General features: G+C 55.7%; 3 protein-coding genes across 8 annotated transcripts; 1 reads left to right on the plus strand and 2 right to left on the minus strand.

The window, feature by feature from the left end:
• Window positions 1-559: 559 nt before the first annotated feature.
• LOC113628292 (putative hydrolase PNKD) lies at window positions 560-3156 on the minus strand. Its single transcript, XM_027121675.1, has 3 exons — window positions 2948-3156; window positions 2019-2187; window positions 560-935 (listed from the first exon to the last, which is right to left on the minus strand). Exons 1-3 carry the CDS (start codon window positions 3012-3014, stop codon window positions 719-721), a joined length of 453 nt encoding a protein of 150 aa, XP_026977476.1. The 5' UTR covers window positions 3015-3156; the 3' UTR covers window positions 560-718.
• On the plus strand, window positions 3047-8434 carry AAMP (angio associated migratory cell protein). 4 transcript variants are annotated; one of them, XM_027121564.1, is made up of 12 exons: window positions 3047-3584; window positions 4043-4198; window positions 4601-4633; window positions 4921-5040; window positions 5576-5715; window positions 5969-6113; window positions 6394-6477; window positions 6577-6692; window positions 6853-6956; window positions 7078-7168; window positions 7363-7517; window positions 7939-8434. In XM_027121564.1, exons 1-12 carry the CDS (start codon window positions 3464-3466, stop codon window positions 8012-8014), a joined length of 1341 nt encoding a protein of 446 aa, XP_026977365.1. In that variant the 5' UTR covers window positions 3047-3463; the 3' UTR covers window positions 8015-8434. The 4 variants fall into 4 exon arrangements, with proteins under 4 accessions (XP_026977365.1, XP_026977340.1, XP_026977347.1 ...); XM_027121539.1 differs by having other exon boundaries at window positions 3328-3584; window positions 4046-4198; XM_027121546.1 differs by lacking the exon at window positions 4601-4633 and having other exon boundaries at window positions 3328-3584.
• A 250-nt stretch (window positions 8435-8684) lies between these two features.
• Window positions 8685-16622, minus strand: GPBAR1 (G protein-coupled bile acid receptor 1). 3 transcript variants are annotated; one of them, XM_027121603.1, is made up of 3 exons: window positions 16520-16622; window positions 11536-12331; window positions 8685-9864 (listed from the first exon to the last, which is right to left on the minus strand). In XM_027121603.1, exon 3 carries the CDS (start codon window positions 9817-9819, stop codon window positions 8830-8832), a length of 990 nt encoding a protein of 329 aa, XP_026977404.1. In that variant the 5' UTR covers window positions 9820-9864; window positions 11536-12331; window positions 16520-16622; the 3' UTR covers window positions 8685-8829. The 3 variants fall into 3 exon arrangements, with proteins under 3 accessions (XP_026977404.1, XP_026977413.1, XP_026977393.1); XM_027121612.1 differs by having other exon boundaries at window positions 11536-11732; window positions 16520-16619; XM_027121592.1 differs by having other exon boundaries at window positions 12633-16578.
• Window positions 16623-16683: the final 61 nt, after the last annotated feature.

Genomic DNA, 16683 nt, shown 5'->3' on the forward strand with positions numbered 1-16683 from the left:
CTTCCTGGCGATGGATGGCTCAACCCTCAACCCCAGGTCTGGCAGGGGCCGCTCAGAGCCATTGCACATGACCTGCACCACGGACCCTTTACAAAAGTGCATGAGAGCCATGAATTCTCTTCCCCTCAAAACTGTATGTGTACACACGATTTCACATATGGGGCGTGGGGGTGGGGATGGACCACAACGTTCAGGTTTAGAACTGCCTTAGAAATCACTAGTTCAATCCCTCTTAACGAACAAGGAAACTGAGGCCCAGAGAGGTTGAGTCATTTGGACTCAGCCAAGAGGATTAAGTGCTTTTTTAACCTCCACACCCTGAACGCCTTCTTTGATTCTCCTTATTATTTGTTTAGGCTGAATGGAACCCCACCCTCCTGGCCAGCAGCTCTGAGGGCTTGGTCCCCAGGGCCTGAGCCTAGGCTTGTACTTAAGTCTCTGTGGTTTCCCCAACCATTCAGCCTGGAACACTGAGGCTTCTGTGAGAGGGAGCACACATGAGTAACCAACCCCACACTCTGCCCCTCCCATGCCAAGGGACTCACAAACCCAGTCCTGGTTCCTTTCCACTCAAACGCTCAGTAACTTTATTTGCCTTTGGCTGGTTTCTTGGGAGGGATGGGGCTGGCAGCAGCCTGGGCTTCATGCGCCCTCTGGTGGGCCTCAGAGGCAAAGACCAGAAAGGACTTGACAGTCTGGAGGCCACAATCAATACAGTCTAGGGGAGGGTGGCAGTGTTCCTCACCACTGCACCCGGGGACCCATCTTCAGGAGTCGGGGCATGATGGGAGGAGGCCCTGAACCTCTGGCTCTCATACTCGCCCGTGTTGGATGCCCGCATGTTCTGCCGAGCCTTCATCTGCTTCAAACGGTCCTTGTCCACTTCCCGCTTGGTGAGGATGAAGAGGAGGATACCACAGGGGAAGCCGATGGCCCTAGGGGTGGGGAGATGTGCACGGGGTTTGGGGAGGGGCCAAGCCTGAGCCAGAGGAGCTGGGGAGAATCTCATTCCAGCCTCACCAATTGCACAAACACTGCAATACCACTCGCATCTATTCAGCCTCTGTGCTGGCTGCTGGAGGGTCCCACTCGAATCAGATCCTGTCGCTGCCCTGCTCAAAACCCCGTAATAGCTCTCTTATCACTTCCTGGCCAAGTTCAAACTCCTAGGCACGGCACAAAAGGGCCAGTGTGGTTGGGTCTCTGCCCACCTCGTCATTCCTTTCCCCTTTAGCCTGACACTCCTCAGCATGAGCCCTGCCACCTCCTGCTGTAGCAACTGTGCAAGACTTTCCAGACAGTCCATCCTCTTTCCCTCTCCAAGTCCTGGCAAAGATTCCCTCTGCCTAAACCACCCCATACCCCCTCCCAGACTCCCCTTCTTAATCTGAGTAACTGCTACGTGGGAGGCACTTCAGTGTGGGGAAAGGTCATGGAGTCACAAGACCTGGTGAGAATCCAGCTCTGAGCCTCAGTTCCCTCCTCTGTAAAATGGGGATGTCCTATTTATCTCAGAAAGCCTAAAACATTACGTGATAAAGTACTGGCACACCTTAGGTGCTGGAAAAAATGTTAATTTTCCCCCTTGTTTTCTTTTAATATTGATCAATAATACGTATTAAGATCAGAGTCAGATTCAAATAACAATGCACTGAACACCTTGTAGGTGCTACTACTATACAACTAATATAATCTCGCGTGATCTCAATTAAATCTCTATTAAAATCTCAATTGGGTCTTGCCCCAAGCTCCCAAAAGAGAGGATGAGGCCAGGGACCCAAATATGAATCAGATTAGCTCAGCTCACTCCACAGAAAACCCACTATCTCTCCAATTTCACATACTTTCCCAACTCCCTCCCCTGCCCCAGTCCTCTGAGATTCCAGTCCTCACACCCAGCAATCCGGTCTCCGCAACCTTGGATTCAGCTCACCACCTGAAACTTGGAGAAGTTTCTGGGTTCCACCCTCCCCTGATGCCACTCCCCACTGGTGGGCAAAGGGTTAGTTAAAACTCACCAGGCTAGTCCCACAGCTTTCATTGGGTTCTTGCCCCTCTTTCTGGGAATGTATTCCAGTTCAGGGGATAGGGGCTCAGGCTCCTCCTTGCACTCTGGGGAGCTGTGGCTTTGCAGTGCCCGGGTCCTGTTCTGGGAAGCCTTGTTAGCTGTGGCTCCTGAGAGAATCCCTGTGGATGGAGGCAAGGAAGGTAGGTAAGAGAAGGTGAGAAGAAAGCCCGGGGAAGGAATGGCTGAGATCTGAGGAAGGGGAGTGACTGCAGTTTGGAGTAACAAGTACCAGGGAAAGTCCAGAGGGAAATGGGAAAATCGCCATCGAGGTGGCACCTTTGAAAGCCACTTCCACGTCACTGCGGGCTTATCACCCTGGTGCCAGGAGAGCGAGCTTCGCTGTTCTTCATCTCATCAGACGACAGGATGTGAAGGACTGCAGTGGGGCTCACATTGAGACGTATGAAGGAAATCCGAGAAATGGTTTTCAAACTGCAGAATGTTAGCACTGGAAGGGAGCTTAAAGGTAGTCTACTCTATCTCCTCATTTTATAGAAGAGGAAACTGAAGCCCCAAGAGACGAACTGCTTCGCCCAAGGTCAAACTGCTAATTATCCGGGGCTAGAACCCAAGCCTCCAGAAGCCCAGGGCTCTTTCCTCTGCACTGCGGTGAGTGTGAAACACCTGGAGCACGGGAGTCTAAAAGGCTTCCTTGGGGCTCCCTTTCGCTGCAAGACCCCAGAGGTGTCGTGTAACGGGAAGGCTAAGGGATGGACTGGGTGACCTCTAGAGAGCATCTTTTAGCTCCCAGACTCTTTAAGATCCTGCAGAGGGGTGAGGGCAGCAATCGACAGCCCTGACCTCCTGCTATCGCCGAGCGGGATGTGAGTAAAAGGGTGCCCCCTGCAGTCCGGCCCTCCCCAGGGTCCCTCTCCTTACCCCGGAGGACGCGGGCATTTCTCGCCCCCCGGCCCTTCAGCGCCGTAGCAGCTACCACCGCCGCCATGTTCAGAACCCACCCCCCTTCACCGCGCTCCCCGCCGGGAATTGTAGTTTGCGTAAGGGGCCTCCCCCGCTCTTCCCGTCCAGCCTACAGAGCAGAAACTACATCTCCCAGAAGCCCGCGGAACAGACCCGGGAGAACTACTATTCCCAGGAGATACCCCGGAGGCGCGCACGCTCGCTTGTTGCCCTCCTGTTGGGGGCGGAGTCAGGTCGAGCGGAGTTGGGTTCTCCTCTCCACGCCCCGGCTCCGTCTCCCAACTCTGCCCTGTGATTGGTGGTTAAGCCAGCCCACCCCCTTCTCTATTGGTCGAGCGGCCGTCGCTCTCCCTGCCGGGGAGTCGCCTACGCCTACTTCCTCCCGGGAGGAGGGGCTCGAGTTCCGCGTCGTCGCGCAGAGCTGACTCTGGGAGGCGTTTGGGCCCAGAGAAGTGGGTTCGTCGCTTGCGCCGCATGGAGTCCGAATCGGAAAGCGGGGCCACCGCTGACACCCCTCCACTGGAGACCCTAAGCTTCCATGGTGATGAAGAGATTATCGAGGTGGTAGAACTGGATCCCGGTCCGCCGGACCCGGGTGAGAGCTGCCGATCCTCGGGCCACGGGACAGGAGGCGCTCACCACTGGCCTTTGACCCCTGCTTCTCTCTCTCCCCACCCCACCCCCACCCCACCACCCGCCACCCCACCGGTCATTCCTACCGACCTCCTTCGCCCTTCCCCTCTCCCCCAACCCCACACTTAGTTCTCAGGCCTGGCCGGGGTGGGGGTTCCTCTGACGCCTCCCCTGGCCCTTCCCCTCACACACACCCCCTTCCCATCATTCCCTCGCTCCTCCCTTCCCACACGGTCCCTGGCCAACCCCAGGTCCACAGACCTGTCTTGTCCTCCGTCCCATACGCCCCCTCCCCCTGCCGCTTCACCCCTTCTGTCTGACCTCACCTTGCCCTCTTGCCACACGACCACCCCAGCCTCCCCGCACTTCCTATCCCTCTTACCGCCTGCCGAACCCCATCTTTTAACCCTCTCCCCAAAGCAGACGATCTGGCCCAGGAGATGGAAGATGTGGACTTTGAGGAAGAGGAAGAGGAAGATGGCAATGAGGAGGGCTGGGTTCTGGAACCCCAGGAAGGGGTGGTCGGCAGCATGGAGGGCCCAGACGATAGCGAAGTCACCTTTGCATTGCACTCGGGTAGGTCTCTGAGGAGATCCATCGTAAACCCAGTCCAGGTGGGCATTTGAGCATCAGCCATCCGCTGTGTCGGGAGCATTATGAGGGACACAGCGGTGGGAAAATGCTGGCCTTGCCCTGGAGGAGCTCACAGGTAGGGGGGCAGTATGATGGAATGGAGGAGAGCTTGGCTCCTGGAGTCAGTTGAGACACTTGGGTTCAAATCCTATCCCAGCTACTCGTCTGTTTATGATCTTTATTAAAGTCTCTGGGTTTTAGTTTCCTTTTAAAAAGTTGTCACTGGTAAAAGTTCTTTTATTGTGAATTACAGGTAATAGTACCTTTTGGAGCATGTTTTAGATAATCCTCTTAAATATTAGCTCTTTAATAAGGAACCAGTAACATGACGCTTTCCTCACTCAGACCCCAGACTGGTGGCATCCCATGCTGAGAATTGTAAGCGCTGCACATGTACCTTTCTCTTGTCCATGGCATCAGTGTGGGGTGGTGAAGGGAACAGCACTGAAGGGGGATCTGTCCTGGAGAAGGACTTAGAGTTCGGCAAGCTTGGGGAGGGATTTCTCCAACAACCTGATGCTTGAAACTTAGAAGAACTTGGATGTGCCCTTCTTTTCCAGGAGGAAAGAAGTGTTACTTTGGGTGGAAGGGGGTGGGCTTCCCAAAGGTCCCGAAGGACAGGTGGGAGCCCTGTCTCCTTACTCATGGAGTATCTCTTGGGACAGCATCTGTGTTTTGTGTGAGCCTGGACCCCAAGACCAACACCTTGGCAGTGACAGGGGGCGAAGATGACAAAGCCTTTGTGTGGAGGCTCAGCGACGGGGAACTGCTCTTTGAGTGTGCAGGTGAGCGGGCCTGGCTGAGGTCCTGCCCCTTAGAGGTCTTAGGGCGCTGGCCTGCAGCGGTTGTGCCTCCAATAGCCATTTACGGACTCCCGTTTTGCCAGCTCTATACTTGGCCTGAGGGCCCCAAAGAATAAAATGGTCTGTTGTGGGCATAGGGGAGGGAGGCACTGATTGGCTGAGGGAGTCAGGGAAAGGCCTGGGAGGAGGTGACACTAGTGAAGGAGAATTGGGGCAGGAAGGAGGCTGTGAGTATTTCAGGCAGAGATGTGGAACGGACAGAATGGGGAAGACATAGGCCTGGGCTATACATGGTTGAGTGGGGGGCCAGCAGTGTCTCCCCTGGGGAGACATGGGGATGTTGGCTTCTGGAGCAGCTCTGAGTTTGGACCCATCCTTTTTTCTGAGTTTTTCTGAGTTTGGACCCATCCTTTTTTTTCCCAGCTGGTCCTTTCTGGGGGCCAGATACCTGGGTCCCGTGTCCCCAGCACCAGGTACGCTGATGCTCTCTTCTCTTCCTGCCCACGCTTCTCTGCAGGCCACAAAGACTCTGTGACCTGTGCTGCTTTCAGCCACGACTCTACCCTGGTGGCCACAGGGGACATGAGTGGCCTCTTAAAAGTGTGGCAGGTGGACACCAAGGAGGAGGTCTGGTCCTTTGAAGCAGGAGATCTGGAGGTGAGATCATCAGAGTGGGATTCAACTCTGAGGGCTGGGGGAGGGGTGAGACCCTGGGGGTCCGTGCCACCTTGAGCAGACCAAGCCAGCTCTGAGCCGGTACACCCCCAGAGTACAGCAAGAATGTCTAGGCCCATTCCCTGGGATGTGCCTGCTGACTCAGAAGCGGGGAAAACTTGGCAGACCTCATGGGGCAGACTCCTAGGTGAGATGGGGTGAGGGGCCTCCCTCTTGAGCCTTTGTCTCTGCCCAGTGGATGGAGTGGCACTCTCGGGCACCTGTCCTACTGGCGGGCACGGCTGACGGCAACACCTGGATGTGGAAGGTCCCGAATGGTGACTGCAAGACCTTCCAGGGCCCCAACTGCCCAGCCACCTGTGGCCGAGTCCTCCCTGATGGTGAGAGCAGCTTTCCTGAGCGCAGAGAGGTGGGGACCAGGGTTACGCGTCTCCCTGGCTCCCTCCTGGGCCACCGCCAGCAAACTCTGAGGCCTGCTCTTGGGACCACTGACCTCCCAGGCCCCAGAGCAGACAGCTCCCCCTTTCCACCCGGGACTGGGTCTTCCCTGGGGCGCTGTGTGTTCCCTCACTTCCTTGCCCCCATCCCCTCCCTCCCCTGCTGATGTGTCTGAGTGTGCTATCTGTTCTTCTCTCCTCATCTCCATCTCTGGCCCTTTAGGGAAGCGAGCTGTGGTCGGCTATGAAGATGGTACCATCCGGGTTTGGGACCTGAAGCAGGGAAACTCTATCCATGTACTAAAAGGTATCTGGGGTGGGGAAGGTGTTAACCTAGGCCTTTGTGGGGCAGGGGCTGAGACCTGGGACAGGATGAAATCCGACTTATTCCTCTGCTTCATCCTAGGGACCGAGGGTCACCAAGGCCCTCTGACCTGTGTTGCCACCAACCAGGACGGCAGCCTGATCCTCACTGGCTCTGTGGACTGCCAGGCCAAGCTGGTCAGTGCCACCACCGGCAAGGTGAGTGGGACCTGGAGCCTGGCTCTGGGGCCTCCGCTTTCTGCGTCTCCTCCCCTTTGTCTCTTATCCTTCACCCAGCCTCCTTGCCCCACTGCCTTTCTTCTCTTAATAGAGGACCATGTTTCCAGGCTCTTCTCTGATCCTCTCCCCTGGCTCATAGGTGGTGGGCGTTTTCAGACCCGAGACCGTGGCCTCCCAGCCCAATCTGGGAGAAGGGGAGGAGAGCGAGTCCAACTCCGTGGAGTCCTTGGGCTTTTGCAGTGTGTGAGTGTGAGCGGGGCCTCAGCCTGACACGAGAGCAGGGGGCTTGGGGGAGGGGGCCTGGGCTGGGGGACCCCGAGTCCAGGTCCCTCCACGAGCTGTCGTGATACTCTCCTCTGCCCAGGATGCCTCTGGCAGCTGTTGGCTACCTGGATGGGACCTTGGCCATCTATGACCTGTCTACGCAGACCCTCAGGCACCAGTGTCAGCACCAGGTACAGGCAGCCTGGAGCCATGGCCCCGGCCATGGGAATCCCAGGTCTCTGGGAGCGTCTGCCCCAGACCTGGCTCCTGTCTGGTCCTTCCCTATGGCCCATAGTTCCTCCCTCCTTCCTTGAGAGGTGGGAGCAGATGCCTGTCAGCTCTCCCGCCCCTGACCGCACGCCGCTTCTGCCGTACCCTGCTGCAGTCGGGCATCGTGCAGCTGCTGTGGGAGGCAGGCACCGCCGTGGTTTACACTTGCAGCCTGGATGGCATTGTGCGCCTCTGGGACGCTCGGACCGGCCGCCTGCTTACTGACTACCGGGGCCACACGGCCGAGATCCTGGACTTTGCTCTCAGCAAGTGAGTGAATTGGGCAAGGGCTGGGGTCTCTGTGTGTTTGGAAGGTGGGAATAGCCCATGGGGGTGTCACAGGGTCCTTAGGGTATAGGGGGCAGCTAGGCCCCAAGGCCTGGGCCTGCCTGTGAGGCAGGAGGGCTGGCAAGCCTGCGGGAGTCATCTTCCGTTGACGGTGCGGCCTCACATCTCATCCCCTGGGCGCAGGGGCTGGGACCCCTTCCCCCATGCGGGCGGCTCTCCTCTGATCCCCTTGCTGGTTGCTGGCTTCAGGCGTGTTCACTGGGTGTGGGTCCGCCCAGCGCCAGGCACTAGGGGTCTGGAGTTGAGGATGAGCTGCAGGAGGTCCCCAGAGGGCCCTTGAGTGGTGGGCCTGGGGTGGGCCCGAGGTCTTCCAGTCCCTCCCAGCTGTGTCTTCTGTCCACAGAGATGCCTCCCTGGTGGTGACCACGTCAGGAGACCACAAAGCAAAAGTATTTTGTGTCCAGAGGCCTGACCGCTAACAGCTGCAGCCTCTGCTTTGTGTCTGGTGTGGAGGGGGCACAGAGATCCCCATCAGCAGAGGCGGTAGGGTAGGAGGGAAGAGGAGGGGACGGGCCTCGGACTCACTTTCCAACCACTTCAAACTGACTTGCCCCCTCTCTGTCCCTTTCTTCTCTTAAGAGTCCCACCCCTCGGGCCCCTCCTTCCCGCCCTCTCCCTCGTAGTCCTCGCCCAGACCTGGCACGCCCTTCAGAGGGAGGTTCAGACCTCTTTCTCTTTCACTTCCTTTGCTGGTGTGAGCCATGGGGGTGTGTATTTGTATGTGGGGAGTAGGTCTTCGAAGTTCCCGCTCTTTCCCTTCCCAAGTCTCTGGGGGCGGAAAGGAGGAAGAGATATTAGTTAACAGATTTTAAAAATGTAAATAAAATATACTTCCCAGAGACGTGTCTGTGTGGATTTCGTGGTGGCTGGACATGAGGAGGAACCAGTGAGGGGCGTGTCGGGGTGAGGCTCCCTGCCACATCTGCTAGATCTCAAGGTGCCTCAGCTCACCCCCTCAGGCAGCAGCATCCTCACCTACAGCTAGCTGCCTGCCTGTCTGGAACTGGAATCTCCCTGGATCCTCTAGGTTCTTTCCGCAGCTGCTTGCCTGTCCCTCCTTTGCTAAGATGTGGAATGAGATAACCACAGCTGGGAGCCAGGGGAGCTTTATTCAGTCAGGGTGGGGTCGTATAGGGGCAGGGTCTCTGATCCAGAGGTGCGGGGATAAGTGGAGATGGGCTTGGTGGCCAAGATGGACGGATGCTTCTAGTAGGAACGAGCAGGGGCCCCTCCCCTAGTTCAAGTCGAGGTCCATGCTGCTTTGGTTGCTGGTGTGGTAGGCGGGGCTGGGTCCAGGACTGCCCTGGGGTCTTCCCCGCAGCACCCGGAGCCACTTCTGGGCGGCCGCCCTCCAGGGGGCCGTGTAGCGCTGATCACCCAGCCCCATGGCCACAGGCACGGCCGCCGCACTGGCGCTGCCCAGGGAGATGAGAGACAGCAGAGTTCCGGGCCCCAGCGGCGGGCGCTGCTCATAGGCCAGGACGGAGAGGAGCAGGGTGGCCACGTAGGGCCCCCAGCACAGCCCGAAGAGCAACGTGGCTCCAGCCTGTGCCCTGGCCTGCCGCCAGGTGAGGGCGCGGGCCAGGGCCGAGGGCGCGCCGCGGCACACAGCCCGCTCCAGCCGGCGGATGTCCTGTAGCTGACGGCGGGCGGTGGCCAGCACGTGGACCGAGAGAAGGGCGGCAGCGCCCACGGCGGGCAGCAGGACCCCATAGACTTCGAGGTAGAGGTAGGGGGCTGGGAAGACAGCCTGGGAGCTGCAGTTGGCCCCAGGGGCCCAGTGGTTCCAGCCCAGGGCAGGCAGGCTGGCAAAGAGCAGGGGGCCAGCCCAGGTGAGGAGCAGGGCCATCCGGGTGCTCCCGCGGGGCCGCAGAGGCCGCAGCACTGCCATGTAGCGCTCCCCGTGCACCAGCAGGAGGTTGGCAAGCAGGGAGAGGAAGGAGAAATTGGGAGCCAAGTAGAGGAAGAGGCAGGACCAGTAGCCTCGGCGGCTCTGGTTCCATAGGCCTGGCAGCACGGGCAGCGCCAGCCCGGTGAGCAGCCCGGCCAGCAGCAGGCTCAGGAAGAAGCAGCCAGCAGGTGGGCCGCGCAGGCGGTGGTCCCTGGCGATGCCCAGGGCCAGGAACAGGTTGGCAGCGACGATGAGGCTTGCCAGGGCCAGGGAGAGCCCCAGGGCCCCTGCGGGAATGGGGCTGGGCATCTCCCTGGTGCTGTTGGGTGTCATCTTGGGCCTGGGGACGGGGGAGACCTGGAGCAGCAGCGGGCGTGCCTAGATGGAAGATGGGGCAACCGGAGTTAGGGTGGGGCTGCAGGTCACTGTCTGCTCGGCAAGGCTGCACATTAATCCAGAGGTCGCAGACCAACAGACTGTGGGCCATATCCTGTTTGCTGATACACATTTTCCCCCCAATGAATTGCCAATTAAAATTTACATAAAAATTCATATTTTGGGCTTAAAAAAAATCAGGTCCTGCCTGTATGATAGCAACCAGCTGGAGTTGAGTTGTGGCTGCCTTCAGACAGCTCCCACAGTCCCCACCCAGCCCTGTCGGCCCATTTCTGTTATCTGTCTGGTCCTCTCTGGGCAGCTGTGTTTATGCCTCTGTTTAGGCTGAAAAGTGGACCCACCCATCCCCAAAGCATTTTGACCATCCCTGCCTCCACCGGGTGAGGCATCTAACAAATTAGCTGACAGGATAGGATAGGGTCTGGCTGGTGTGTAGTGGTCCTCTGGCCAGCCAACAGTTGATGGCCTCCTTCGGGCTGGGGCCAGAGCCGGGACAAGGGACTCGGGGTGGGTGCTAAATGAAGGAGGGCGGTCCTTGTCTTCAGATGCTCGCAGGCTCGTGGGCACCCGTGCATTAAGAGGTGGTAGGTTGCTAAGGATTCGGGGTGCAGGTAGGGGCAGAAGTCACCCTGAGGCAGGGCTCACTGAGTTAGTGATGAGGCCAGGGCAATGGGTGGCAGCAAGGGGTTGCCCGGTCCCTTGCACCTCCCCTCCATCCGCCTTGTCACCAGTTACACCTCAGTGAGCAGCCTCCGGGCAGGACTTCCAGCCCATAAACTTGACGCATCCCTACCTCTCTAGCAACAGGGCCTTTCCTGGGAACTGGAGGAGGGGAGGAGTTGCTGGGAGGGGGGAGGGTTGGCAGTGAATGTGCAGATGCCGGCGGCAGAGGGCTGAAGCGAGCCCAGAGAGGGAGGAGGAGCCGCTGGGCAGGGCCTGGCCTCTCTGTGGCTCTGACCTGTCCCAGTCCTCCCATGCCCTGTCCCCACTGCCACATCATAGGGATGGGGGACAGGGGAGGGGTCCTGGGCCCTGTGGGAACTCCTGCTTCTGTCAACGGGAGCAGCCGCTGTTGCTAGGATTAAAGTCAAGAGGGAAAGGATTCCTACCTGCCCCCTCCCCCGGGTCAGAGGATTAGAGGGCCCCACGGCCACCCTGAGCGCAGGAGATGTTGCCCCTTCTATCCCCAGCTCCTCTCAGGTCCCCCCAAGCTGCTGCACCCCTTTACCCTCAGCTTCTGTTTCTTCTTCCTCAACCTCCCCCAGTGCCGTCCGCTGGGAACATCTTCGCCTCTCCAGCGGCCCTCCAGTTTCTGTTCCCCTTCATCCCTGCACTGTCAACTTTATTAAACCCCAGGAGACCTCAGAGTCCGTTACTTCAATCCTGGACTCTGGAGTCATGGGCTGGAGCTCCCAGCTCTTCGCTGGAGTGAGTCTCTCACCCTACCTCCAACAGACCAGCGAGAAAGGCAGGGTCGGCCGCCGGGGCGACTTCCCAGCAGTCTTATGGGTGTGCTGGCCGTGTGACCTGCACAACCCGGAGGCTCTGGTGGCTCAGGCTGCGTGCAATGGCCTCTGCAAGATCTGGGGTCGAGGTCTCCAGGTGTGGCCCCGGGGGCCGGGTGGGGAAGGGGGAGAGGGGGTAGGTACTCACATGGCTGTGAGGGACAGGTGTTGCTCCCCCAGCCTGGGCTTTTCCTCTGAGTGTCAGGGAGTTGTCGCAGCCAGCGCTGCAGGGCTTCTGGCGATGTCTGGTGTCCTGACCGGTAAGGGCATGGTACCTCCACTGTGCGAGTACAGCAGGGCCCCGGCTCTCCACTGCTCTCCCTGGCTTTGCCCTCGCCTGGGTTCCTGGAGGGATGGAGCTGAGGCTGGCGGGGATCAGCCTGGCCCCGCCTCTGGGGGGTGGGACCTGGCACACCCTGAGCTGCAGTACTGGGAGGCCTTCCTCCCCTTTCTCCAGTGCCCCCTCCTTACCCTCCTGTACCAGTGGTCCCCTCTCCAGCCACTGGCCATAGCTTGCCACCAAGGCAGGTCACCCAGCTTGGAGCCCTCTGGCCCGCTACTGCTTAGCTAATCTGAGAAATGCATTCCAGCTAGTGAACAATGATTTAGTCTACCTTCTCCACTTCCCAGCTCATATATTTACATTTTATGAGCCTTAAACCCCTGGAGTGGCCAAGCCAGCTGACAGTGCCAGTCCGCATAGTGGTGTGTGTCTGATGGTGGTGGTGGTGGGGGGATGTTTGGAATATGAGAATCTTCACTGCCTGCCCTTCCTATCACCTGGTAGGGAATTTTAGCTTATAAAGCCAGGCTTGCCTTCCAGAATCTGGGGTCATTCCACACTTTTCTCAGCTACTTTGTGAGTCAGGTTCTGGGCTATGAGGCACAAATAGCTCTGGGGTTGTGACTTGGGGCAAGCTGCCTCTGGGCCTCAATTTTCTCACCTGTAAAATGGAAACAAGGAAAACCACCTGTCACTGTTGTTGTGGGGAATACCATGGGATAACATGTAACTGCATACATCCCAGTACCTGACACCTAATGGGGGAGGGTTCTCAACCAGTGATTCCCTTCCTCCCTCCTCCATGACTAAGAGGCATGAGCCAGTGCTGGAATCCGAAAGCCTGGGTTTAAATCTCAGAATCCTTTTTGGATCCTGTTTTTTGGCTGTTTAAACGAGTAAATTATTAAAGTTCTCTTACTTTAATTTCCTCATCTGCAAAATGGGGCTCATATTGTATTCACCTCTTGTGAGACTATATGAGAAAATGTGTCGGGGACTTTGGCAGTCTAGCGGTTAAGACTCTGCGCTTCCACTGCAGGGGACACAGGTTGGATCCCTCGCCGTTGGGATCCTGCATGCTGCCCGGTGCAGCCAAAAAAAAAAAAGCGTGTGATAAGGACTTGGGTCAGTGCTCGGCACAGAAGCACACAATGAAAGGGATTTCTGGCCTTCTCTGCACATCCCTTCCCTCCAGCCACCTGTCCCCTCTGAGAATTCCATTGAGAAAGCCTGATAGAGAGCCTGTGCAAAGCAAGAGGGGAATGACACTTTCACTCCACAGGGAAACACAAGAAACTAGGCAGAGTGAGAGGAAGGGCAAGTTCAAGGCTAGGAAGACCCAATTTCCAGCTTGTGTCAAGTGAGGCTTTGGGGTGAGGGAGACAAGCAGTTACACTCTCTTGACGCCTGAAGTGGGAGGGAACAGGCTAAAACTGCAGCGTGAAAGCTGGAGTTTAGACATTAGGAAAACGCTCCTTGTAGACGGAGCAAGGGGTTTTCTGTGCTCTCTCGGTGAGACCTGGGCCTGAAGGGCTGGAGGCCTGAGAGGTCTAGCTCTGCCAACCCTGCATAGCAGTCAGGAGTCCTGGAGAGAAGGACCTCTGTTGGGACAAAAACTGGGAAGAGGAAAGCACCCAGCCTCAAACCCATCCTCAAGGGAGCTGGTGGGTGGGAGGATGCTGCATTCCAGTGGACGCTCTCGGCCCCATGCTATCTGGCGGTGCAGAAGTCAGAGGCTCTGGGAGAGTTCACCCTGGGGCCTTGACAGAAGTGGGAGTGGGGCGTCTCATGTTGGATTGCCAGGAATAAACAGACCTCCTTCTGTTCCCAGCCCTGGCCTCCTCCCTGCAGGATCCAAGATGTCTGTGTTTCTTCTTCGCTACTCTGTCTAAACACTGTGTGGGATGACGTGTAAAGGAGAACAAGTTCGGGAGCCAGAGCCGGGGAGCCTGGGTTCTGTCCTCAGCTCAGCCCTGTTTCCTCCTTATTGGATCATTTAGTTCCTCTCTGTTCCATCAGTCCCTGGGACTGACTTATCCCCAGCCTTCTCTCCTTCGCCCACAAGAGGGCTCTGGTGCAGTTTTCAGATGCTCCATCCAGCGGATCTGTGGGCCCTAGAGTTCCCCACCTCAGTCCCCGTTCTCCTCTCAGGTAGAGCCTGTATCATGGTGTCCAATCTGGACTGTGGCAGGAGATCCACCTGGGTCTCCTTCGTGCACCCCATTCTCCTGGAAATTTTCCTGTCGGCCCTGGGTAGCTCCCCATAGGCTCCGGCTGATGAGCCCTTGGGAGCCTCTGAAGGGCTCTGGGGACAGTCCTGTGACCAAGTCTGGCCAGGATCCTGGCTTCAGGAAGACTTTAAAGTCCTGTCAGGGCTACGACAGATTCTTCAAGCCTCCCTCGGAGTCACACAAACTGCAGTGCTTTTAGCAATCCCCAGAAGGGGGAAGCACTGAATTCAAAATGGCCCCCAGAGCCGACCCAGGCTTTGGTCTTAGGTCTCTGTAGCTGCTGGGACGAGGGTCCCTCAGGCCTACTGCGAATGAGACTGAAGGGAACTGAAATGGTAACTGTCAAGTATCAGCTCTGGGTAGAAGGGCTGACGCAGCAGCTGGCATTACTTCCTCTTCCTGGCTTCAGCTTCATGTCCTCTGGTTCCACACCTCCACTTCCTGTTACAGTCTTATTTGCTTTTCCATCAAGCTCCTGGTTCTTAGCTTGCCCAGGTCGCACTTTATCCAGACTTGGAGCTTCCCACTAACACCCTTCTCACCCCACGCGGCAGTTTGAGGGCCACCAAACAGTGAAAAATATCACCGTTTTTGGTGAGGACCTGAAAAACCCCAATGCAGAGCGACCTTGGTTTATGCTGGACTTGGCTTCTCAGCAGTCCTGCCACTCTGATCCTCTTAGAGTACAAGAATGTAACTAAGATTTATTAGACGGTGTTATCAATGATAATTATAGGCATTATAAATGCCTACAATGTGATAGGCACTTATTATCTGTTCTCTATTCCTTTTTAAGAGCCCTGTGAAATAGGTGGTGTCATGTCCAAAGATGAGGCCATCGGGGCTCAGATTAAGAAATTTACTCAGTCACATAGCTATTAAGTGGTGGAACATGGATTCAAACCCAGGTCTGTCTTAAACACTGCTTCCACCTCTCCAGCTTATATCCCAGCTCATCTATACCTCCCAGGTATGGACCTTTAGGGTAAGGCAGCAAATTAGCAGCAATTGAGACTAGATCCCGTTTCTCGTCACCCACATCCTCTCAGCATGCTGACCCTCAGCTTGAGACCTCCCTCCTCCTACAATTCTATGGGCTTTGGCTGAAGTTACAGTGTGCCTTTGTCCACAAAGGGGACGGAGGGTCCTTGAGAAAGAGTTAACTGTGCCCTGGAAACAGATGAAGACAAAGGAGCATGTCTGGAGAGGGGTTTTCACCAGCATGGGTTTTTATGCTGACAAAGTCTTGGAATTAAGACAATTCCTTAGGGTTTATTAAAAAATATTTAATGCCTCTTTTTCTCCTAACTCCATATTTTCTAAGCAACCCTGGTCTTGCCATTTACAGCACTTTTCAGAAGTCTGATCCCCATTATTGGCAAAATACAGTGAGTTCCAACTTACTACGGAGTTATGTCCTAAAGTCAGCAGGAGAGCAAAAACAACTTCTGGCCAAAATTACCCTTGCAAACCCCTTCAATAGCTCCTGGGGTACAGAACACATCTATGTCACTGTCTCTCAATAGATCTAATTTAGCCCAGTTTTCCATCCACCAGAAGTAGGTGATGAGGTGCCACATCCCAGGAAAACACTGGGAAGACTCGATGTGGTGAACTCTCGAAAGTCACGGTCAGCCCCACCAAGGGGACAGCACTCTCCCGGGCACATATTTGTTGAGGGGATGGGAACGTAACTGATCCTGAGTGAAACGAAGCCAGGATAACTAAATGACCTGTTGCTTTTAAATCTGATCATGACCCACAGTAAAAAGACATTTTTACAATCTAGTCAACATGTCTGTAACTAAATCAGTACTTACCCTTAATAGGAGTGACGCATTCTGATTAGTATATATATACTATTTTTAAAAAACGTTGATGAAGTCACACGTGAAAAAAAATGCACGGAAGACACCACACACACACACACACACACACACACAAATGAGTGTATGCAAAACTGGTGAAGTCTGAGCAAGGCTGGGATTGTGTCAGTGTCAACTTCCTGGCTGTGATATTGTACTACAGAATTTCTGTACTATTTCTTACAACTGCAGTGAATGTACAATTATCTCACAATAGTTTAGGAAATAAAAATGTCAGGACATTTCACAATTCATTAACAGTCTCAAACCAGTTTGAAACACACTGAACTTGGAGACAAAAGGGAAAGCAAGAAGGTAGAAACCATTAGGGTCACCCTTAGACCATTTCAGGTGCCCCTAAAGTTCTTTTCTTCACCAAGCCAACTTTCTGAACCAATTGTATTTTAGGGATCAGTGGGGACAGCAGGATACCTTGCTAGGCTCCGTCCTGTTTATTAGGTAAGCATCTCCCACAGTGAGTTTTGTGGAATGCCAGGCTATTGGGCTCTTGTGTGAGAAAGAAACTGCCCAGTTGTTTGCATTAGACCCACAATGACCTGCAGAACCACACACACCATGAAACACATTTGGGGAAACGTTATACATTATTCAAGATAAAAGACTTCACCAGAAAACACATTATAAAGTGGCTGTCACTGTCGTGCAAGCTTCTTGGCCACAGCCAAGACTTAGTAACCAAGCTTTACAGTGAGTATGTTTAAGTTTACCCAGAAATGCCAACTAAGAGCTTACCAGTGAGCCATTCTCTCCTCTACAGGGAGGCTGGCAGGGGGTGGGGTGGGGAGGGGCCTCCGGAACCTAAGCTTTTCCAGTGCAGGTTTGCAGGTTCAAGGGCAGTACCGGTGCACCCTTCATCCCTTCTCCTCTCTTGTTTGGACTCACAGTCCAGAAACCCA

Source organism: Aethalodelphis obliquidens, unplaced genomic scaffold, assembly GCF_003676395.1.
Source record: "Aethalodelphis obliquidens isolate GAN/ISIS:26980383/991018 unplaced genomic scaffold, ASM367639v1 scaffold2, whole genome shotgun sequence".
Lineage (NCBI taxonomy): Eukaryota > Metazoa > Chordata > Mammalia > Artiodactyla > Delphinidae > Aethalodelphis > Aethalodelphis obliquidens.

Bases quoted from the DNA above. Each gene is read 5' to 3' on its own strand.
- AAMP (XM_027121564.1), top strand. From the start codon at position 3,464: ATGGAGTCCGAATCGGAAAGCGGGGCCACCGCTGACACCCCTCCACTG. The intron at 5,041-5,575 runs GTGAGCGGGCCT...GCTTCTCTGCAG, and splicing joins ACTGCTCTTTGAGTGTGCAG to GCCACAAAGACTCTGTGACC. The intron at 6,114-6,393 runs GTGAGAGCAGCT...CTGGCCCTTTAG, and splicing joins TGGCCGAGTCCTCCCTGATG to GGAAGCGAGCTGTGGTCGGC.
- GPBAR1 (XM_027121603.1), bottom strand. From the start codon at position 9,819: ATGACACCCAACAGCACCAGGGAGATGCCCAGCCCCATTCCCGCAGGG.
- LOC113628292 (XM_027121675.1), bottom strand. From the start codon at position 3,014: ATGGCGGCGGTGGTAGCTGCTACGGCGCTGAAGGGCCGGGGGGCGAGA. The intron at 2,188-2,947 runs GTAAGGAGAGGG...CTCCATCCACAG, and splicing joins AAATGCCCGCGTCCTCCGGG to GGATTCTCTCAGGAGCCACA. The intron at 936-2,018 runs GTGAGTTTTAAC...CCCCACCCCTAG, and splicing joins AAAGCTGTGGGACTAGCCTG to GGCCATCGGCTTCCCCTGTG.